This window comes from Mus musculus, chromosome 16 (assembly GCF_000001635.26).
Source record: "Mus musculus strain C57BL/6J chromosome 16, GRCm38.p6 C57BL/6J".
Lineage (NCBI taxonomy): Eukaryota > Metazoa > Chordata > Mammalia > Rodentia > Muridae > Mus > Mus musculus.
Window position 1 is genome coordinate 33,187,030 of NC_000082.6, and position 24,035 is coordinate 33,211,064.

General features: G+C 43.2%; 1 protein-coding gene across 2 annotated transcripts in view; it reads left to right on the top strand.

The window, feature by feature from the left end:
* Positions 1–24,035, top strand: part of Osbpl11 (oxysterol binding protein-like 11) — a 73,550-nt gene that overhangs the window by 17,267 nt on the left and 32,248 nt on the right. For both annotated transcript variants that reach the window (XM_011245797.3, NM_176840.3), the window contains exons 2-5: positions 9,045–9,113; positions 17,643–17,818; positions 18,894–18,973; positions 22,897–23,073. In XM_011245797.3, coding sequence (XP_011244099.1) covers positions 9,052–9,113; positions 17,643–17,818; positions 18,894–18,973; positions 22,897–23,073 — 495 coding nt within the window. In that variant the 5' untranslated portion in view covers positions 9,045–9,051. The remainder of the gene's footprint in view (positions 1–9,044; positions 9,114–17,642; positions 17,819–18,893; positions 18,974–22,896; positions 23,074–24,035) is intronic.

Genomic DNA, 24,035 nt, shown 5'->3' on the forward strand with positions numbered 1-24,035 from the left:
TTGTAAGACTTGGAAGGGGTAGGAACCAAGATGTTGTGAAAGCTACATATTTATCATGAGTACTATCCATATGTATGAACTGCGCGTGTGTTACAATATGCAGATGTGGGCTGGGCGTGGTGGTGCTCTCTCTTAATCCTGGAGCATGGGAGACAGGCAGGAGAATCTCTGTGAGTTTTGAGGCAAGCCTCATATCTGCATAGTAAATTCCAGCACAGCTAGGACTATATATCACCCTGTATCACCTAATATGCAAATATATGTCTATGTGAAATATGCAGGCATGAACCTACAGAAGTGAGAAGAGTAGCTAACTTTGTAATTGGCAATGGGGATTGAAGTCAAGTCAGTGTAACTCTCCCCCTTTGTGATTTTTTTCATTTTATTTTTTTATGGGTGTGAATGTTTGCCTGCATGTATGTATGTATGTATGTATGTTTGCATATGTGTGCACTGGCTCTATTGAATCTAGAAGAAGGCATCAGATCCTCTGGACCTGGACTCATCATGGAGCTGCCACATGGGTTCTGGGAACCAAACCCAGGTCCTCTGGAAGAGCAGCTAGTGTTCTTAACTGCTGAGCCATCTCTCCAGCCCCTCTCAATTTATGTGTTAAGATGAACCATAAGAAAATTCTTTTTTGTGGGGATATTTTGATATCATTCAAGGAAGTAAGGAAAAGTTCAAGATAACCAGAGGTCAGTCTTATAGTAGCAATTCTGAAAACCACTCTAAATTAAAGTGAAAAATGAAGTAGAATTAGAGCAAATATTAGGTGCTCAAAACTCATGGTCTCGCCGGGAGGTGGTGGCGAACGCCTTTAACCCCAGCACTCGGGAGGCAGAGGTAGGTGGATTTCTGAGTTCCAGGCCAGCCTGGTCTACAGAGTGAGTTCCAGGACAGCCAGGGCTATACAGAGAAACCCTGTCTCGAAACCCCCCCCCAAAAAAAACAGACCAAAAAACAAAACAACTCGTGGTCTCCTTTTCTTGGCTTCTCCCCCAGGTTTAGAGTCTAAAGATGTTTAAAACAAAATAATAACAATTACAAAAAGTGACCTAATCCTTTACTGCTTCTCAAACAACTCAGGCCATTTGCTCTGTCCCTACTAAGGAACAATGAGTACTTTTACGTCTTTCTTCCACCTGAGTTCCCTGTAAGTACACATGCTTTTAGAATTCTTTCTTGAGTTCTCTGAGAAAGCCAGCCCTTTCATCCCTGGGCCACAGCTGCACTGGCACCCCACTTTCTTGACTTCCTGACAGAACTTTCTCTTTGTTTGTCCTCAGTGTCTCGGTGGTGGTTGGCTTTTCTCTCCTTTAGTTGCCTAGGTTGGCTTTTCCCCTTTTCAAGGCTGTCTTACTTGTGTTGTGGACTCTATCTCTTTCTCCTTTCTGACCTCAGCTAATGGAGTCCGAGTCAGGAAATCTTTCAGGAACTCAAGAGCCAGGTTTTTAACTACCTGTCTGAACATTGCAAATCTCACCAGTAGCTTTAATCTCTACTGTAATTTGATACTATCTCAGTTTTGAAAATGTACATAGTTGGGTACACTGTGTGTGTGTGTGTGAGAGAGAGAGATTGATTGATTGATTGATTGATTTGAGAATGGCTGAGGATGATATTGAACTCCTTATCCTCCTAATCCTAATATTAATATCATATTTAAAACATTTTGTTAATTTATTTTTTAAAAATATAGATAGAAGGATTACATATTTGCCTTAAATGCTAGTCCCAGCCACCTAGTTTCCCTCCCTGGAGAAAGTATTTTTACTGATTTCTCTTTTTGTTTTGTTTTATTTGAGACAGAGTTTCTTTGTGTACCCCTGGAACTCACTCTGTAGACTAGGCTGGCCTCAGATGTCTAGCAGTCTACCTGCCTCTGTCTCCCAAGTTTTGTTTTGTTTTGTTTTATTTGTTTTTCCTCTTCTTGTTTTTGTTTTTTTCTTTTTTTGTTTTTCAAGACAGGGTTTTTCTGTGTAGCCCTGGCTGTCCTGGAACTCACTCTGTAGACCAGGCTGGCCTCAAACTCAGAAATCCGCCTGCCTCTGCCTCCCGAGTGCTGGGATTAAAGGCATGCCCCACCACTGCCCGGTGTTTTTTCTTTTGTTAATCTGTGTGTGTGCATGTCTTTGTAAGCATGTTCTCATGTGTGTGCAGTATGCATGCCTGTGAGCACGAGGAGCCCAGGTAGGGCATTGGGGTCCTCAGAGCTGTAGGTACAGATATTTGTGGAATTGGCTTGTTAAGTGGGTACAGGGATTTGAACAGCAGGCCTCATGGTTATGTAACAAGCAGTATTAACCACTTTCCCATCTCCAGCCCCTGCCCCTTGCCTCCTACCCCCTTTATTTGAGACAGGGTCTTACTATGTAACCCTGCATGGCCTGAATTTATAGGTAGAACAAGCTGGTCTCAAATTCACAGAGATCTGCCTGCTTCTTCTGCCTCTCCAGTGCTGGGGTTAAAAGAATGCAGCACCACACCCGGCTCTTCAACCCTGTTTCTTTCTGGTTTGTTTTTTTGGGTTTGGAAACAGGGTTTTTCTGTGTAGTCCTGGCTACCCTGGAACTAGGGACTAGTTCTGTGACCAAGCTGGACTGGAATGCAAAGATCTACCTGCCTCTGTCTCCTGAGTGTTAGGATCAAAGGTGTGAGCTACAGTGCCAGATAAAGTTGTGTTATTTCTTTATTTAGTAAGTACTTACTTATATTCAATATATTTTAGGATTTCACTTACTTACTTTTAGCAATATAGGAGACAAACCTAGAACCTTGCAAGCATGTAAGCCAACAATATTTTAGCTTTAAATAAAATAAAATGATACATGTCTGTGTGTGTAGGCATGTATGCCACATGGGCATGTGGAGGCCCGAGCCAGGAGTCAGCTCTCTCCTTCCACTATGTGCATTCCAAGGATTGAACTCAGTTCACTAAGCTTGGCAGCAAGTGCCTGTACCTACTGAGCCATCTCATTGGCCCCTTAGAGCACTTTTAATGACAAAGAAAAAACTTGTGTGTGTGTATGTGTTAGGGGGTGTGTAATGGTGTGTGTGTGTGAACGTGTACCAGGGTGTCCATGTCACCCTGGTCAGAAGGGAGTTGTGACAGTCAGTTCTTTGCTTCCACTTGTGGGTTGCAGAAATGGAACTTGAGTTGCCAGACTTACGTGATGTGACAAATGCTTTTACCTGCTTTCTCTGCAGCCGTCTCCACTTTAAGGTCTCTCTAAACCCAGGGATCCCCTTTCTCTGCCTCACCAAATCTGTGAGGAGTTTACTAAACCATACCTTTGTACCTCTGAGGGAGGTGGCAGGAGGACCAAGTAGGTCTCCTTGTCCCAGGCTGGGGCCCTGAACCCCAGACTTTCCTGCCTCCAGCCTTCCAAGTTGATTAAGGACATGTTACCACCATACCCAGCTAAAGCAGCGGCACTTATTATTTCACAGTGTGTGTGGGTTGAGTATTTTGGCGAAGCCAATTGTGTCCTCTCTCTGTTTTCCTCGAAGTCATGGTCACCCAGAACCTTGAATTTAAATAGGAAGGGTCTGCTTTTTAGCTCTCTCTTGGGACTCATGGAGGAAAGGAAGGACAGTTGACCCCAGTTGTCACCCACATTTAAAATTCTGAAAATGTGGAGGATAAATGAATCTGGGGCAGTGAGATTATACCCTGGGCTTTAGATGTGTCCAACTCAGTATGCCTGAGTGAATGCCTCACATTCAGCTTGCTTCAGAATGAAGGGACGTGGACTTCCCACAGTTCTCAGAGGAAGGTAATGGGCACTGTCTCTGTAAACAGAGAAGAAAATGGAAGTTGAAATGAGTTGGCCAGGATCCCATAGCTAGTAACTAGAAAAATTTTTATGACTGGTTATTTGCATAGAAGGATTAAAAGAAGATAGGCTGTAAATGAATGGATGCTTTTTACTGATAGTAGTAACTAGTTTAATACATGATTTGTCTCATGTTTTGCTACGATTCTAACTCATAACAATGATTTTTGAGACCGCTCAGTGTGTGAGCCTCTCTGTTACTCAGATCCCAATTAAGTGCATACCCAGCAGAATGGAAGTCGGAAGCTCTGGCCTTCATTTTCAGTGTCATTGAAAAGAATCAGGGAAGGAAAAGAACCTCTTCCGTGTTTGCTGACTGTCTCTTGATTACTCTAGGAAAAAGTTGGTTGAATTTATTCCATTGGCCCTAAGTTATCTTTCCTTTAGAGTCATTTTAATTCAGGGTCCCTTCTTTTTCACTGTGAAAGCTGGCAGTTCATAGATGAATTTTCTCTTTATTTTTCTCTTCTCTGTGTCAGCTTGTTTTGTTGTGTTGTTTTTGTTTTTTGAGACAGGATTTCTCAGTGTAGTCTTTGGATGTCCTGAAACTCCCTCTGTAGACCATGCTGGCCTCAAACTCAGAGATCCACCTTCATCTGCCTTCCAAGTGCCAGGATTAAAGGTTTGTGCAAAGGCAGGCTTACAAATCCGACACTTCGCTGTTTATTGAAATGGATGGAAAGGAACAAACCAAAGGAAGTGCTAAAAGGCAGGCTGGGCATGTGTGGTAGGGACTGCCTCTCCAAACTTTAAACACTTCAAACCTTGTGTTTTTGGCTTTCTACCTGCTAACGACAGCTAGCTAAAAGGCAGGTCTCTTTTCTGCATTAGCAAGCAGTTTTGCTTTTCAGAGGAAGGGCTGGCGGAAGCCTTGGAATGTGCCTCTGTCTTCTAGGCTGCTGTTACACAGCCTTGAAAACAACTATGGAGCAAAGGGCAGCCAGTCCCTCTGCTCACTGCTTCCTTGGAAGACAGATCATGTGTGCCATTGCTTACATCTTTTTATTGTGATGAAATTTAAGTCTTATGTGATGAAACAAAGTCTTATTTGGCAGAGTCAGTAGTACAGCTTGCTGCTTTTTGATAAGACTTGTGTTCTAGCCAGGCCTTGAAGTTCTGCCCTTTAACACACTCTGTCTTGGGTGTAGGTGTTGCTTGCCCTCTTTGTGACCGGTGTGCTGCTATTGCCCTGAGGACTGAAGTCAGTGTGTCCATTCCTGCACAGGAGTCGGCCATTTCCCTATGAAATTGTAGCCTGTTAATTTGCTAGCTTGTGAATAGGGCAATCCTGAGACCCTTTGTAGTTCTAGTAGAATATCTACTGGAGAATACTACAATAATGAAAATGATCAGTTTGGGTGCTGGAACAAACCAGTGGCTTTTTCTCTCTCACGCTGTCCCTTTCTCATTTCACATCTACTCAGTCAGCAGGTCCTGTCACCCCAGCCCTGTTACCATAGCCTCCTGTACTCTGTTTGATGAGATATTCTTTTTAGACAGATATAATACATAGTCTCTGGTTTGTAGCTCCTAGATTGTGTATAGATACATAAAATAGATGCATGTGACTGTGATGTGAAAGTAGATGCAACACTGCCCAGTGGGACAAAGGGGACTGATGGGAGGGAGGGGCATGGAGAGAGGGAGCTCATACACACTGGACACTTGAAGGAAAACTTGAAAAGGCAAAGAAGAAAGGTCTTTAAACAACATACTCCTGTTGTTATGTGCTCCAGTGCCAGAGACCCGTACTGCTGTTTTCTCTGTGTGACGTTTTTCTCCTGGGGAATTTCTCTTACTTTTCAGTGGGTTTTCAGAGTGCTTTGTAATAATCCCTTTCCCTCCCTCCCTCCCTCCCTCCCTCCCTTTCTTGTTTCTTTTTCCTGTTTGTTTGTTTGTTTGTTTGTTTGTTTGAAACAGATTCACTCTGTGTAGCCCTGGCTGTCCTGGAATTTGCTGTGTAGATCAGGGTGGCCTCAAACCCAGAGATCTGTCTACCTCTGCCTTCCAAGTGCTGATACTAAAGAGGCAATCCACCACTGCCTGGGAGTCGCTTGTTCTTAACTGAAAGGATCTGAAAGTGTTTAAAGCAAGGTTGATTTTAAACATTTTATGTAACTTAAGTCTGATAAAGGTTAATGGTTGGAGCCTAACACCTGTGACACCACCCCTTAGGGAGTTAAGGCTTGAGAAGTTCAGGGCTAGCCTAGGAGGTAGGTAGGTAGGGTGTGTGTGTGTGTGTGTATCTGTCTGTCTGTGAATGTGTATATAGCAAGACTATCAAACAAACAAAAAGAAGTAAGTATGGAGTAATAATGGAATTTGGGAATTGAAACAATCTAGGAGGAGTGTCAGACTAAATGTATTAATACCACTGGGCAGACAGCCAATTGTGAACCACCCAACATGGGTGCTAGGAAGAGAACTCAGGGCCCCTGGAAGAGCAACCACCAAGCCCCTTCACCAACTATTTCCCTAGACAGCTTCCAGGACGAATTCCAAGGAGATGATACTTTGAAATATCAGAAATATATCCAATTTGTGGGCAGTGGTATTACTGAAGATAACTTCTTCATAGCTTAGTTTCCAGTGTCTTGTTTTTAATCACCTGATTCATGGAACATGAAATATCATGATAAAATGAGGTATGTAATGTTTTCCTCAATTAGCAACCAGATTGTCTTAATATTAAAATGTTTATTAAGATCTGCAAAAATGTATACACTTCTAAAGAGTAGAGCGTGAGGTAGAAGGTTACACACACTCAGACACAGGCTTCCGTCAGAAACTTGGTCAGCAGTGTTTCAGGCTGAGAGCTTTCAGATTTTGGTGTATGTATGGTGGGAATTAGAACTTGGGATAGTTGGATTAGGGGATGCTAGCTTGCATTGAAACCAGTCTGGGCTATAGCATACCCACAGCTCCCAAAGCAAAACATTGAGTCTCACAGCATCTTCTCATGGCCAGCAGGTGGCACAGTCTTCCCACATCAAACAGTTGTGCTAACTAGTTATTGGACAGAGAAGGGGAGAGATGAAAGAGAGCCCGCGATTGTCCATGCCAAAGGATAATAGTGCTCAAGTTGTTTCTGTACAGTCTGGGGGCTGGTGTTTCATATATCAAGACAAGCAGTAGTCTACACTTATTTGAGTCTTGTTCTTCTGTTGCTGTTTTGAGACAGGGTCTCTTTTTTATGTAGCCCAGGTTGGCTTTGAACTCATTCATATACCTGCCTTAACCTTCCAAAGGCTAGGACTTCTGGCAGGTTGCCACCATGCCCAGCTTGAATCTGCTTCTTATGAGACTGGATTTATGCTGTTATTAAGTCAATCACCATCAGCATCTTTCTTGTAATTTTTATGAGAAACCTAAACCTTTCTTTGAGACTGTAGTTTTATTTATCTCTGGCCTGGTAGCTGACCATGAACTCCTGATTCTTTTGCCTCTTGAGTTCAGGGATCACAGGTATGTGCTAGTATGCCTTATTTAAAATTAACTTTTTTATATGTATTCACCAATAAAGAATTCATAACATTAGAACACAAATCACTATATTGTGATTACTGTTGGCTATTAAGTGACTGGTACAGTAACTTGCAAATGAGGAATACCATTAGTAAGAAAGGAAAAGTGGTGACTGAATAGAGGCCATGTGGGTTCGTGAAGGTCAGTGACAGGTGACTTCCTCCATCACCCTCTACCTTTGTCTTTTAAATATAAACACACACACACACATTTAGTGTGTCTGTGTATACATGCACAAAGCATGAGTATGTGCCATGTATGTGTGTGTGTGTGGAAGTCAGAGGACAACTTGCAGGAGTGACCTGTTTCCTTCTCCAGTGTAGGCTCCTAGCTGGAAATCCTATCATTAGATTTGTTGGCCAGTGCCTTTCTGTGCTGAGCCAGGTCTCCAGCCCTTTACCTCATTTCTGGGATGGTCTGTCACTGAACCTGGAGCTCACCAGTTGGCTAGACTGTCTGTCTAGTGAAGCCCGGGATGACTTCCCATTTCTTTCCAGCACTGAGATTAAAGGCATGCAATTGCGATTTTTTTTTTTAATGTCAGCTAAGGATCTGAATTCAGGTCTTATACTTGCACATGCAAGCCCTTTGCCCACTGAACCATATCTTCTGACCCCCTTTGATGGCTTTAACATGTCTATGCTTTTCTTAAGGTGGTTAGTATAGTAATATTTTTTTGGGGGGGAGGGGGGTTCAAGGCAGGGTTTCTCTGTATAGCCCTGGGGCTGTCCTGGAACTTACTTTGTAGACCAGTCTGGCCTCGAACTCAGAAATCCGCCTGCCGCTACCTCCCGAGTGCTGGGATTAAAGGCGTGCGCCACCACGCCCAGCTGTATAGTAAGATTTTAGGAAAGTTTTTCCCCATAATCCACTAGATATGGAGATAACCTCCCTAGATAACCCTAGAAGTCCAGTTCTTGCAGGACATGCTCAGCTGCAGTGCTTTTATGACATGCCACCAGGCAGGGGAGGACACCTTCCAGAGACAAGGCTTGGTGTGGAGAACTCAGACTAAGAAATGACTTTCCAAATGGTGAATTATGGACACCTTGATCCTTTGAGGAAATAATTTCTGTTGTGTTCTGCCTGGGGCTTTGCAGGGTTAATGCAGAGTACAACACTCAGGTTATAGGGCTACAGGACTGGACAAAAGAGTAAGTCTCATGGACAGAAACGGTTCAGGGAAAGCAGACTATATATATGCTAAGCACCCAGAGCAGAGAAAGACTTTTTAGGAAATAATTTTTGGGGAGTTGTTTTAAATAGAACATTCACAGTATATTTGTGTTTGTATTTATGTAGCTTTATATTTACATGACTATATTTCAAATAATAATAAGTGGAATATTGTACTTGTTTTGAAGAAATTAGTAAGCTTGACTCTTTTTTTCCCTCCCCTCCCCTCCCCTCCCCTCCCCTCCCCTCCCCTCCCCTCCCCTCCCCTCCCCTCCCCGGCTTGGCATTCAATATGTAGACCAGGCTGGCTTCGATCCAACATACAGAGATTCTTCTTGCCTCTGCTTCCTGAGGACAGAGACTAAAGACGTTCATGATCATGCCTGGAAAATTTAATGAATTATTGTCTCTGCAGCTATTTTCAAAACTGAAGAGTTGTCTGGGTTTGTTTGTTTTTGTTTCCTCATATTTCCACTAACTTCAGCTCTGTTCTTTTTGAAACAGTGACCACATGGAGAGTGTTAATGGCTATTTAATGAAGTACACCAACCTTGTCACCGGGTGGCAGTACAGGTAAGCTGACGGTCCTATGATGGCAGTCTCCTTCCTAAGAGGTTGGGAGTTGGTTCTGTTACACACTGCTGTTGGTACAGAGCTGTGGGACTTGTAGAGGATGGTTTACCATGTCTCTCCTACACAGGGGAAGGCTTTCTCCTTAGGGATGGAGGAGTTGGCCTGTGTCTCAGTGGCAGCCTCTAAGCCTCAGCACTGTCGTTAGGAATAGAGAGGTGTGCTCACCTGCCACGTGCTGCTGCTGTGTGCAGAGGTGAGGCTCTTAGTGGGGAGAGTGGGCATTTCTGCTTGATTCTCAGGCTGTGGCCTTGGAGGGTTAGTAAGCAGCCCACAGCCACATAGGCAGTTGGTGAGTAGGGAAGCCAGCTGTGCTAAGTACACTGTAGACTTAATAGTTGCAGGGCAAGGGTATTAAGGTTTTACTTTTTAAATTGACATTAAATAATACGATTTAAGTCATCTAACTCAGTGTAATTAAATATGTTCACCATTTTGTACAACTGTGCGAACTGCCGATCTCCAGACCCTTCCTCATCGTCTTGAAACTACATATCTTTCATATACTAGCCTCCTCCTCCAGCCTCCTTCTGTTATATAGTCTCTGGACTTTACCCCTCCTTATGCCTCGTGCCCAGGGAACATACGCTGTGTGACCTCTTGTGACTTTTTTATTTCACTCTGCATAGGGTTCAGATTCACATCATAACTTTGGTGGGGGTGTGATTTGTTTGTTTTGTGTAGCCTTGGTTGTCCTAGAATTCAGAGATCTGCCTGCCTTTGTCTCTTGGGTGCTGGGATTAAAGTCATGTGCCACACCACCTAGCTCTTTGGTGTTGTTTTTTCTCACTTTATTTTTATATTTATATATATGGATGTGTCCGAGAGTATACCTCTGTGTGCCTGAGTGTCACAGACAGTGTGGAGATCAGGGTCAGTTCTGTTTCCATCATGTGGTTCCTAGGGATTGAACTGTCTTCAGGCATGACAATATTCCTTCATCCACTGAGCCATTTTGTTGGTCCATTTTTTAAAATTACATTGTGTGTGTGTGTGTGTGTGTGTGTGTGTGTGTGTGTGTCAGAGGAAATCTTACAGGAATAAGTTTTTACTTTTCATCATTCAGGTCCTGGGATTTAACTCAGGGCATCAGGCTGGCAGAAGTACCTTCACCCAATAAACCATTTCCTTGATCCACATCATTATTTAAAGGCCAGTAATATTCCAGCATTTGTATTTCTTATTTATCTATCCCTATATTGATGGACAATGGGTTTTTCTTCTTTTGGCAATTGTAAATAAGGCTTTGCTGTGAATGTTGTGCCAGTATCTGTTCAAGTCTCTACATTTTTGTGTCTATGTCAGGAAGTAGAACTAATAGATAATACAGTGGTTTTTTTTTGGTGTTTACTTTTTTATTTTTGGTTTTAAAGAAATAAACTGCTGCTAGGCATGGTGGCACACATCTTTAACACCAACACTTGGGAGGCAGAGGCCAACCTGGTCTATGTAGTAAGTTCCAGGACAGCCAGGCTACATAAAGAGACCCTGTCTCAAAAAAAAAAGAAAGAAAGAAAGAAAGAAAATAATAATAATAAAATAAAATTAAATAAAATGAATTAAATAACTTTTTAAATTAAATAAATAGATGAACTCTCTCCATGTGGCCCAGGATGAGCCCAAGCTCTTAAACCCCAAATAATTCTTCTGGCCTTAGTATCTGGAGTCGGTCGCTAGGACTATAGACATGTGTACTTTTGCCTATTTCTATCCTTTTATTCTAACCAGCAAAAGTTTGTGCACAGGGTTCTTATTTCTCTGCACCCCCCTTACCTCTCAGGGTCCTCATTTTTCCCCCTCTCAATGCTGGGGTACAGGCATACACAGCCATGCCAGACACTTATGTGGGTGACAGTGACTTGGACTCAGGTCCTTGTGCTTGGAAGTACATGCTCTCACTCACTGAACCATCTCCCAGCCCTCAGTTATTCTTTAAAGTAATAAAACTAAAATTCATAAACAACTAATTTTGAGTCCAAAGTCTATTTTTATAGACAGATTATTTTCACAGAACCATGTATTATGCTGTTTATAATTCGCATGCGTTTGGAGATTCTGCAACCATGATGGGGTAACACGAGTTGTGTTTTTCTTCCTACCTCAAAACAACACAACCAGAAATAATACATGAAAGAATTTCTTTCTTTTTGAAAGAATGTTTTTCATACACTGTAAAGAATAACAGAAATGCCCATGGAAAATAGGAGTTTTTAAAAAGAAGCCATGGCGCATACATTCCCACCCTCCCACCAGACATACACACAAATCATACAAATAAGGACAAAACCATTTCTTTTTTTTTTTTTTTTATTCTTTTTCTTTTTTTTTTGGTTTTTTGAGACAGGGTTTTTCTGTAGCCCTGGCTGTCCTGGAACTCACTCTGTAGACCAGGCTGGCCTCGAACTCAGAAATCCGCCTGCCTCTGCCTCCCGAGTGCTGGGATTAAAGGCGTGCGCCACCACGCCCGGCTCATTTCTTAAAAAGAACAAAAACGCCTTCACATTGCATTTCTGACCGCTGTGTTGGAGGTCGTGAAGCACTGCATAAACAGATTAGCTCTTGAGTGTGGGATGGAGAGGTTGAAGGATGAGATGGGAATGGAGGGATTAAGACGCTGTTGAGAAGCCAGAGGCTTAGGGAGCTCTGTGGCTTGCCAAGCTACCTCTTCTGTGCATTGCAAAAAGATTCTCAAGGGACAAAAGCATTCGGCCTTTGCCATCTATTCAAGGCAGTGTCCTTCCCTCTAAGTCATTTCTATTTTGACCAAAAGCAGCTTTGAGCAGGCTGGAAATACCTACCTAGCATGAGTGTGCTCTAGAAAGTATTGCTTGATGACTGCTAAGATAGCTCAGTTGACAGGCCAGCAGGAAGGCTCAGGGGCACCCACATGGAGGGAGGAAAAGACTCCTGCAAGCTGTCTTCTGACCTCTACAAATGCACCATGGCACAGTCGTGCATACACCACATACATGAATGGATGTAATACAAAAAAGATGGCTCAGTTGGCAAATCACTTGCCAGCCACATAGGCTTGAGGACCCAAGTTTGATCCTCTAAGCCTATGTTTAAAAGCCAGGCATGGTGGCTCACACTTGTAATACCATCACTGGGCAGCCATCTAAAATGGAGAGTTCCAGGCCATTTTGAGATCCTGTCTCAAAAATAAGGTGGATAGCATTCTTGAGAAATGATACCCGAGGTTGTCTCTAGCCTAGCCTGCAAACAGTTTACACGAAACAGTTAATAACTTGAGCTGGGCATGGTGCTATATGTCTAATTGCAGCACCCAGGACTGAGGTGGAGGATCAGGTGTTTAGAACTGTCCACAGCTACGGAGGGAGTCGGAGGCCAGTGAGGAGTGGCCCTGTCTGTGCTCTTTCGCCTCCACCCTACCCCCGAAAGAATGGCTGGCTCCGGAATAGTTTCCTGACCCCACTTGCTTTCAGTTTGGACTCTAGACCTTGAAGGCATCTCAGGATCTATGCATGGCTTCTGGAAGCCTCTGGAAGGTCGGAGCAGAGGAGCACGCAGCTGTCTTCCTGTTAGAGCCATCACTAGTGTTTGTTTGTTTCTGAGTTAGAATACCGTTGTGTGTGGTGAGGTTTAAGGAGTGGATGCCCCTGAAGCATGACATAGTTACTTCTTCAAACTAGCGGTCTTTCACTCTGCAGTTGTAAAGGCAAACAAACCAAACCCACAGCACCTTGCCGTATCTCCCTTTAACAAGAATGGTGAGTGTTGTGCAGAATGTTAACCTCCAGTGGACTCAGCCCTGACTCAGACCTGTCTAGTGTATCGCGCAGGCCAGCCTGCTAGGACATACCTAGATGAAGAGTCTAGTGCCTTTGAAGAAGTTGGCTGGCTTTCCCTCCCTCACTGTGTGGGCCATCTTTCTCTAGTCTGTACACTTCTTTTTCCTCCTGCTACAGGGGCCTTGAACCACAGGCCTTGCATGTGCTAAGGAAGTTCTGCACTGAGCTGTCTCTTTAGCCTTTGTCTATTTTTAATTTTGAAGTTTTATCTCAGTAAGTTGCCTAGACAGGCCTTAAATTTGGAATCTGCCTCGGCCTTCTAAATGCTAGGATTATGGCCAAAGAACCAACACACTTGGCTTGGATGATTTTTTTTTTCTTCAATATAATATTTCTATTGATTCTTTGGGAATTTCACATCATATGCCCGATTACACTCGCTTCCTAGTCCTTCCAAGGGAGTGTCCCCACTTCTCTCATTGCACCACTAACAAAACAACGAAGCAAACCCAAAACAGACAAACCAAAAAAAAAAAACAACCAAGTCCATTTCGTGTTACCTGTATACTCACTGGTACATGGTCAAACTCTCAGTGGCCTGCCTCTCAAATAGAACTGAGTCATTTGCTTCCCGAGTCCCCACCAGAGCCGTCAGGTGTGGAGAGCTGACGTCATCGTCCTTATCACACTTTTTTTAAAAAACAGTTTTAGAGCTTTATTGTAGAAAGGCAGGGAGAAAGAGAGAAGATAGAAAGACAGAGAAACCTGCCATGGCCACGTGGAGAGGGGAGAAGGGAGAGAGAGAAGCAAGGCTAGAGATGAGAGTAAAAGTGAGAGTTTAAGAGCCCTTATCACACTTGTAAGACTTCTCTTCGATGGCTTCCTGTTTAGACTGTTACTTTTTGGGGGGTTGGGGTGGTGAAGGGGAAGGAGTCGTCAGGGAAGCCTTCTTCTGTGTTCTTTTCTCAACTGTGCGTGTGCAGTTATCAGTGTCACTGCCAAGGTAGACTCCTTGCTCTTTACAGTCAGCGGGAACACAAATCATGGACTTCCACATAGTTTTTGGTGACAGCTCTGACCATGAACATGGCCCTTGCCTGCAATAGGACCATGGACTCAGACAAGTTCCTCAGAGGCCCTGACCACAGACATCAAACATGGTCTCCAGTGGCTGTATAGACAATTCACACCAACATACAACCTGTGCACATCAGCATGGTCTCAGGCTGTAGCACTGACCACAGATAGCTGCTTGGCCTTCAGTGGTAAAAGGGGCCACAGACATCAGCACAGACCCCGGCCTTAATAAGACCACAGATCATTGGTGGTCTTTGGTGGCAGCATGGGACCTGACATCACCATGGCTTCAAGTGGCAGTACAAGCCACTCAATGACACCTCAACTACAGCACAGCCCACAGACATCAACTTGGACAGGCCCTGGCTGCCACAGGGCTGCTGACCCTCACACAGGCCTCAGTGGCACCATGGGCTACACTGGTCCTGGGAAGAGATCCAGGACATGAAGTGAACTGTTCCTCATTCCGGGCCTACATTATTGCTGTCACTCCCAAGGTCAGACTCCGTGTTGAGGACCTGAGGGCTAAGTCTACTGTGTAAGCTGCAGGCTACTACTGCATACCATCCTGTGACTCCACTGGGCAGTGACATGTTCCCCTGGTGACCTCAGCTCTCACACCTGTCACTACCCTGATGACTCCAGTTCCACCTCTCTCCACAGCTTCTTGGTCACATATTGTTTCTTCCTAGTGTTGCTGGTTGGCCTGGGCATCATGAGCATGGGCAGGGGTGGGCTTCTGGTTGGCTAAGGTGGCTCCCTTTTTTTTTTTTTAGTGGAAGATTCATATAGACATTTTATAAAAACAGGTTTAGAAACTTAAGATCATATTAATGGCTGCTTGTGGGACAGTGGAGCTTGCCAGGAAACTGTACGGTAGAGTAGGTCTGAGTCCCCGGAAACTCAGGTACACACCTGAGATGGCAGGCGGCTCCCTGCTCCCTGCCAGACTCCTGGCCTGGAACACATGCTACACTTCCCACATAAGGAAACTTGAGGTCATGTAGGCCCAGAACAGAGTTGTCCATGCTAATGAGGTAACCTAGAGGTCTGAGGGTTTAGCCAATATCTCCCCTTCCCAGACATTCTTTTCAACAGAAAGGTATTTAATCTCTGGTCCACCCTGAGAAGTTGGTATATATCTATTTTCTACGAGTTAATAAGCAATATGGATAGACATGGATTGTCTGTTTCATCAAGAAATGCTGTGGGGGTGCATAGATAAGGCCTCCGCCTGTAGAGCCTCAACCTAAGCTTCTTGTGGAAGGCCTCTGCGCTTCCAGACAGCCTCCAGACAACTTCCACCAAGCTAAGGACAATCACTGATGAGCTAAACTGGAGCTCCCATTCCCCCCAGACCTGGCCTAGACACCATCCTCAGCCTGCAGGCCCCCAACTCCGCTCCCAGCTCCTTGGGACTCAGCGATGCCTAGATGCCCAGGAGTTTGGGAGTCCTAGTCCAGGTCTTACTGTGGGCCCAGGGACTGTCATGCTTATTTCCCAACTTCTCTGTGCAGCTCTCCAGCAGTGACAGGAGGCCTAGAAGTCAGAGAATCCCAACATCTTAGATTGTGTCTTTCCACCCCTGGAGAGTGGTCTCAGCACTTCCCTGAAGCCCAGCACCAGACATTGGGGGCGTAGGATATGGATAAGTGCAGTTAAGCTCCCTGAGTTTCAGTCACGCTCCCAGAATCGCTGTCCCAGCAGCTGAGCCCAGTGGTGATTGGTCGGAATGTGGACTCCCCACAGCTGCTTTATGTTAATTCAAACGATCCCTTTAAATCTTTGAAAAAAATAACTTAAAAATGAGCAAAGATGTGATTGGCAGTTTATAATGTTTAGCACACACATGAAAACGTTTTGAACTCAACTCCGCCAATAATTAATGAAATGTGAGTTTAAGATTACAAAAATGTCACTGGTTGGAGCTCAGTCAGTAGAATGCTTGCCTATTGTGCATGCATGAGGTGCTGCATGAGATCCTCAGAGCCACAATCAGCTGTGTGGTATACCTGGAGACAGAGACAAGGAGATCCTAATTTAAAGTCATCTTTGACTACATAGAGAGTTTGGGGCTTGCCCGGGATATATGAAACCCTGTCACAAAAAACAACAACAAAGCCAAAGAAACAAGGAGCTGCAGAATTATTCAAGTTAAATTTTTATTAAAATCTGAAAACACATTTTTCCAGGTTCAAAAGCTTAGGAGGAAGCTGAATATGGTAGCACACGCCTTTAATCCAAGCGTCCTGGAGGCAGAGGTGGGACAACCAGGGTTGTGTAGAGAAACCCTGTCTCAAAACAATAAAAAACTTTAGTCAAAAAGTCTGTGTTCTATCTTTCTTCTTAAGCAGTTTTAACCTTTTTATTTTTTTATCAACACAAGGCTGATTCCGTTCTCTTTGACTCCTTTGATGCGATCTTTCTCTGTCACTTGAGACGGTGAACGTCTTCCTGGCTCGTGAACTGGCTCACACTCTGCACCAGGTTCTTTTATGAATGTGGCTTTTCTGTAGAATGCTAAAAAACCTTCCAGAAAAAACCCAAGCATAAATTTTGAGAAATTCAAACCTTTTTGTAACTTTTAAAGAAGAGATCTATTAACACCACTTAAATTGGGATCTGAATTGGTGCATCCTAAACTAGCCAGTCTATAATTGAATCAGAACATTAAATTCTTTTCCAAAGTCCACCAGTGTTCCATCAAATTCTTTGCCAAGGTATATCAGTATTTCATCATTTAATCTCAAGTTCCCTGAGTTTCTGTGTCTCTAGTTGCAGTCTTTTCATTTTTAAACAGGGCAAGTCACTTGTGACCTATCTAAAGGTTCAGTCACAACATCCTTCTGTGTGACATTATTCCCAGTGTATATTTCACTGGTTACATCTTAGATCACACTCATCTCTTTGATTACTGAGGCTTATTTTTTTTTTAAGATTTATTATTCTTTTGTGTGGGTGGGTGGGGAGGTGAGTAGGTTGGTAGGTAGATAGGAAGGAGGTAACTGTAGAAACCACAAAACGGTGTTGGATCCCCTGGAGTTAGGTGTTAGGATCCAAACTCCTGTCATCTGCAAGAGCAGCGTGTGTTCTTAACCACGGGGACATCTCTGCAACTCCCATATTCACGTCTTACCTGGCATTATGCCAGCCTAGAGTTCATATTTTGTCATAGTATGACCATAGTATGTCCCTTGTCTGCAGCTTATCGGGGAGAGATGTTCCTCCAAAGGAGGGCTGTGTCTTGTTTCTTTCTGTACTTACTGTGTTCTAGCCTGAGAAGCACTTCTGGGGCTAGCGATGGGGCTTCGGTGGAGTGTCTGTCTGCCTAGGGTATATGAGGTCCTGGGTTTGATCTTCTGGACCACAAAAAATTATTTAAAATAAATGCTTCCCCCTCAGCTCTGCAGCTTGTACCTTGTATTCCATGTGCTCAGTTTTATAATAATTTTTATCCTAGGAAGTTTGGTGTAGTGTTTCTGGGTACTTGTTGGCATGCTTTAGTTTTAGGGGGCTTGTTTGTTTGTTTGTTTTGAGTTTTTCAATAAAAACCACTGTAGTTTTTACATGTTTGAAGTTTGCATACTTTAGTTTTAGCTAAGGCAAATGTTTAAAAACTATAACATTTTAAACATCTTTGCAGGTTTTTTGTTTTAAACAATGAAGCTGGGCTGTTGGAGTACTTTGTAAATGAACAGTCTAGAAATCAGAAACCCAGAGGGACTTTGCAGCTTGCGGGGGCCGTGATCTCTCCCAGCGATGAGGACTCGCACACCTTCACAGTGAATGCCGCCAGCGGGGAGCAGTATAAACTCAGAGGTGGGGTCCCCTCAGCACCACTGCCACCGGTGACACACCACAGGATGGTCTTAGAACTGCTCTGACTGATTGTGAAATCTACTTTAATAATGGTTTTCAAGTTGGCCAGTGAATGAGTCTGTTTAGTGAATTATTTTATAAATGAAACCCTGACTAGTGATAACTGTACAACCTAGACATTTAAATATTACTGTTTTTTGTCTGCCTCAGGGAATTTTTCTTTTTTGCCCATTGTCCTTTTGACATCTCTTAGTGACATAACTACAATTGGAAGTATTAAAATATCCATATTCATTAAGATAAATTATAATTTACCATGTTTGGTTTGGGGTTTGGATTTTCATACTGGTTTTTGATAAAATCTGGAATGTTCAGGGTAATATGACCATAGACTTGCTTGAGCTTTTTAAAGATAGGGTCTTGCTATGTAGCCTAGGCTGGCTTCAAATGCTTACCTTCTGCCTCTGAGAGCTGTAGTTATAGGCTGTGCTGCCATGCCTGGCTTATAACCTCTGTCTAGATTAATTTATGAAGAAATGTGTGGGGGTTTTACTGAATAAATATACATAAAGTATAGTGGTTATCCTGCTTACCATTCTGCTAAGGTCTGAAAGCACTGCTGATATTTCAGAGTCTTAATCAAGATTGTTTATTTGAAAAAAGGACATAATCAGCTAGCAGTGGTATCACACAACTTTAATCCCAGCACTTGGGAGGCAGAGGCCGGTGGATCTCTGCATTTGAGGCCAGCCTGGTCTACAGACTGAGTAGTAGGACAGCCAGGGCTACACAGAGAAACCCTGTCTTGAAAAACAAAAAGAAGTAAATAAACAGAAACAAACGTGGGCATACCACCAGGAGGAACTTAAAGATGTATTGCCTCATGTCCTCACCTGGTTACATGGGATTTGTGCACTCCTAGCAAGGGCGACCCTTTAGTCTTCCTGGTCAGTGACATTTTCTTTAAGGAAAGTAGTGCTAGCCTTTGCTTTTTATTCATCCATCCCTGTGCTGTGGACAGTTGTGCTCCCCAAATAAATAGAAAAGTATGTGATGTCTGTATTCTTTTTATCAGCCACAGATGCTAAAGAGCGGCAGCATTGGGTGAGCAGACTTCAGATATGTACACAGCACCACACGGAAGCTATTGGAAAGGTACGTGGGTTTGTACACTATGCACAAAACAGGAAATATGGGCTTTATGCTTCTCAATGTAGATAATAGAGCCAGGGAGGTAGAGTGATTGCCACCAAGCTTGACAACCTCAGTTTGATCCCTTGGACTCACGGGGTTGAAAGAGAACTGTCTCTTGATAAATGTCCTTGCTTTCTCATGCACGCTGCTGATGTTCATATGTGCTTATACACACAAAGTAAATGATTGTTTAAAAAAATACATCGAGATACCATTAACACGTTATAAAACTGATACACTATAAAATATAATCCTGTGGTGTCAGTGTAGTAACAATAAGATTATGCAACCTTGGGCTGGAGAGATGTCTCAGAGGTTAAGAGCACTGACTGCTCTTCCAGAGGTCCTGAATTCGATTCCCAGAAACCGCATGGTGGCTCACAACTATATGTAATGGAATCTAATGCCCTCTTCTAGTGTGTCTGAAGACAGTGACAGTGCACTCATATACATTAAACAAACAAACAAACTTTAAAAACAAACAAACAAACAAAAAAATTGTGCAGCCATGGCAGCCATGTAACTACCTAATATTTCTATCAACCCCTAGACAACCCGAAGTAATTAGCCACGTCTGTTCTCTGTGTAAGCCCGGGGTGAGCAGTTAATCTATGCTCTGACTTGTGAAGACTTATGACTGTAATTTCTTGTGTTGGCTTTTCTCCTTTCAAGGTTCATGTACACTTATACATAACAAGAGTTGTCCCCCAAGCCCCTCTCTACTCACACTGCTGGCCTTGAAAATTACCCCAGCTTTCCAAGTGTTGGGGTCATAGATGCAAGCCACCACGCCAGCCTAGCTGTCCTCTTCCTTACTAATACACTTTCTTTTAATTTGTTTTTTGAGACAGGGTCTCAGTCTAATTTAGACTGGCCTAGAACTTACTGTATGGCCCAGGTTGGTCTTAAACCTTAAACTCTTGGCAGTTCTCCTCTTGGCAATCTTCCTGCCTCACCTTTTGGGTTTTTTTTTTTTTTTTTTTTTGAGATAGGCTCTGATGTGTTTCATGTTGACCTGAATGTACGCTTTTCCTGCTTCTCTTCCAAGTACTAGGATTATAAGCACACTCTACCACATTGGGTTTATATGATACCCTCATCATCTAGGACTTCATCCGTGTTAGACATTCTACCAGTTAAGCCACATTCCCAGCACTCCTCTTGTCTCAACCTTGTATGTATGTGTGCAAGCACGTGAGTGCACATGCAGCTGCATTTGTGTGGCGTCTCTACATGTTTATCTTCTTCAATCCCTCTTTACCTTTTCTTTCTTGGCCTGGATCAGCTCTATGATTCAAGGAGCCGAGCTAGCCAGTAAGCTCCAGGATCCACCTGTCTCCTCTTTCCTAACATTAAAGTTATAGAATGCTCCACCAAGCCTGGCTGCTTAGTAGGTGCAGGGAATCTGAATTCCAGTCCTCACAGTCAGGCTTAACTGACAGCCACTTTCCTGCTCTTCTTGCCTCAGCCTCCTCAGTGACAGGATTACGGGGGGAGTCCCCGTATTTGGCTTAGTGTCTTCATTTGATAGATACTATGAATGAGGTGAACTATAAATATTTGGTTTATGTTTCTGTAAGAGTGTGTATTAGTCAGGGTTCTCTAGAGTCACAGAACTTATGGATAGTCTCTAGATAATAAAGGAATTTATTGATGACTTACAGTCGGCAGCTCAATTCCCAACAATCGTTCAGTCACAGCTGTGAATGGAAGTCCAAGGATCTAGCAGTTACTCAGTCTCACGCAGCAAGCAGGCGAAGGAGCAGGAGCAAGAGCTAGACTCCCTTCTTCCAATGTCCTTATATTGTCTCCAGCAGAAGGTGGAGCCCAGATTAAAGGTGTGTTCCACCACACCTTTAATCCCAGATGAAAGGCGTAGCCCAGATTAAAGGTGTGTTCCTTAAACTCGGAGATTCAATCTTCTGGAATCCATAGCCACTATGGCTCAAGATCTTCAAACCAAGATCCAGATAAGGATCTCCAAGCCTCCAGATAAGGGTCACTGGTGAGCCTTCCAATTCCGGATTGTAGTTCATTCCAAATATTGTCAAGTTGACAACCAGGAATAGCCACTACAGAGTGTGTGTGTGTGTGTGTGTGTGTGTGTGTGTGCGTGCATACATACAGGTGGAGACCAGAGTTCAAAGCCAGGTATCTTCTTCAATCACTTTCCACCTTTTCTTTTTTGAAACAGGTCTCTCAGTGAACCTGGAGCTCACTGCTTTGACTAAACTAACTGGCCAGTGAGCCACAGGGATCCAACTGCGTTCATCTCCCCTGCTCTGGGATTAAAGACTCACACAACTATGCCTGCCTATTTAACACGGGTGCTGGGGATCAAATTCAGAGCCTCATGTTTTTTTGGCAAGCACTTTACCAGCTGAGCCATCTTGCCAGCCCCTTCTTTCATTTCTTTGAAGTATGTATGTATGTAGGAGTAGAATTTCTGGGGCATATGGAAGTTCATATTTATGTGTCTGTATATGGGTGAATGTGCATGTGGAGGCCATAGATCAACACTGAGTGTCTTCCTCAGTCACTCCCTACCTTATTTTTTGAGACAGGTTCTTGAATCGAGCCTGAAGCTCACTAATTTGGCTTTTCTGGTAGGCCACTGAGCTCTTGGGATCACCTGTCTCTGTCTCCCAAGTGTTGGGATTATAGACGTTCCCCATTGTGCCCATCTTCTTATGTGGGCCCTGGCTATCTGAACTCCGCTCTGTCACCCTAAAGCTGTAACTACTTTATGGACTGAGCCATTCCCCCGGCCCCTAATTTTTCTGTATTCTCCAGTGATCGCATGATTTTCAACTTATTTCTCAAATGATTGATCATGTTGATTACCTTTTCATGTGCTTGTTGGTTATTAATTTAAGTATCTTTAAAAAAGATTTTTGATTATTCTTCTTTGTGTGCACATGGAATGCACGCGCATCCCTCCCATTTTGTGCGTGGAGGTCAGAGGATACTTTAGGAGTCAGCGCTCTCCTTCAGCGTGGGTTCCAGAGATTGGATTCAGGCTGTCGTGCTTTGCAGCAAATGCTTCTATTCACTGAGTCATCTCACCAGCCCCATAATTTATGTCCTTTTATGGAAGTGTTTTGTTTGTTTGTTTACCATGCTTGGCTGTTTAGAGTGTTTTTTGTCCTTTGTTTGTTTAAGATAAGGAGGCACTGAATTGTTGAATTTGGGTCTAAGCAGTGGTGCATGAGTCGCTCATTTAAAGGATTTCATATCTGAGGATAACAATATTTTCACCATATTTTATCTTCTATTTTTTTTTCTTCTTAGCATTTCCCCCACTGATTTTTTTCTTTTTTAGTTATGACTTAGGTCTGGGAATGGTAGACCTGTAATAATAGCATTTTGGAGGCTTTATAAATTTGATGCTAGCTTGGGCTAGACCCTTTCACAAAATACTGCAAACAAAACATTGTGTTTAGGTCTGTGGCCTAGTCTGCGAGTAATATTCTCCTTATGGTGCAAACTGCTAGTCGGTGGCAGGGATCAGAAAGTACCAGATTGTTCCAGGGGACTGAAGTTTCTTTTAGGAAATGTGCTATATTGTTACATACACAACATGTATATTCCTTATTGTGTTGTCTTTGTGGTTTAGTGTTAAAATAGAAAATAAGAAAAATCTTATTCTAATAGACTTTCAAAAAAAAAATATAAAAATTCTTTCAGAATGATACACTGCAAATTTCAACTTTATAATTTTTCAGTAGCATAAAATTCATCTTCAGAAATTTGCCTAAGTCAAATCTAATGTTAATATAGTCTCAAAATTGTACCTGTATAAAGCCTGAAGTATATGGTAATATAATGGCAAGAGAGCCAAAACTGTGAAAAGCACAAGAGAAACTGTTTTCTTTTTCTGACAGAATAACCCTCCCCTGAAGTCCCGGAGCTTCTCGCTGGCATCTAGTGGTAATTCTCCCATATCCCAGCGGAGACCAAGTCAGAATGCCATGTCTTTTTTTAATGTTGGACATTCCAAACTGCAGTCAGTCAACAAAAGAGCCCATTTGCATCCAGACCATCTGGTGGAGGTCAGAGAAGTAAGTATGACTGGAAGGCCAGGTACTCAGAGCAGCAGTGTGCCTGGTTCTCTGTTTTGTGTTTTGAGGGCCCTTCAGGGCTTCCCACATTCTGCTAGGATATGTGATAAAGGTGTAAGATTGATAGATATTCTAAATTCTTCATGTCTTACAATTATGTGTGGAGATACTGTCATTTTCCCAGAATCTATATGTTTTTTAGTTTTCTTTTCAAAAATCTGTGCCTGGCTTTTTTCATTCTCAAATAAAACTACTGGTTCCTTCATTATGAAGGGGTCATTAGTCTGGGCATGGTAGACTGTGCCTGTCATCTCACAGCACTTGGAATGCCAAGGAAAGCGACTCGCCAGTATGAGCTGCTGCTGAAGTTGGTCTTAATGTGCTGTGTATTCAGATACTGAGTTCTGTGCCCCAAATCCAAGCTGCAGTCTGGACATGGGCGTTGTATTATCCAGTATGCTCTAAAGAATGTTCGCCAATAATCTCTTGATTGGTCAGTCAAAGGCTAGAGCCTATACCTGGGTAAAGAGGATAGGAAGGAGGGACAGGTGATCAAGTGAGGGGGCTTAGAGAGAGCACGAGTGGAGAGGAGAAGGAGGAAGAAAGGAGAGGAAGAAGAAGGTTGCCTAGGTGGGACAAATTGTCAAGTAACAGGGCATTTATTTGGTATTAACAGCCTAGTCAGGATAGAATAGATCAGAATCTACACAGCATAGTTCTACCAGCTTGTTAATAAAATCTAGTATCTGGGGGCTGGAGAGTTAAGAGGTCCAGAGGTCCTGAGTTCAATTCCCGGCAACCACATGGTGGCTCACAACCATCTGTAATGGGATCTGATGCCCTCTTCTGGCGGGTCTGAAGACAGCTACAGTGTACTCATTTAAAAAAAAAAAAAAAAAAAAGACATCCTTAAAATTAAAAAAAAAAAAAAATTTAGTGTCTGTGTCATTGCTCAGGAGCTA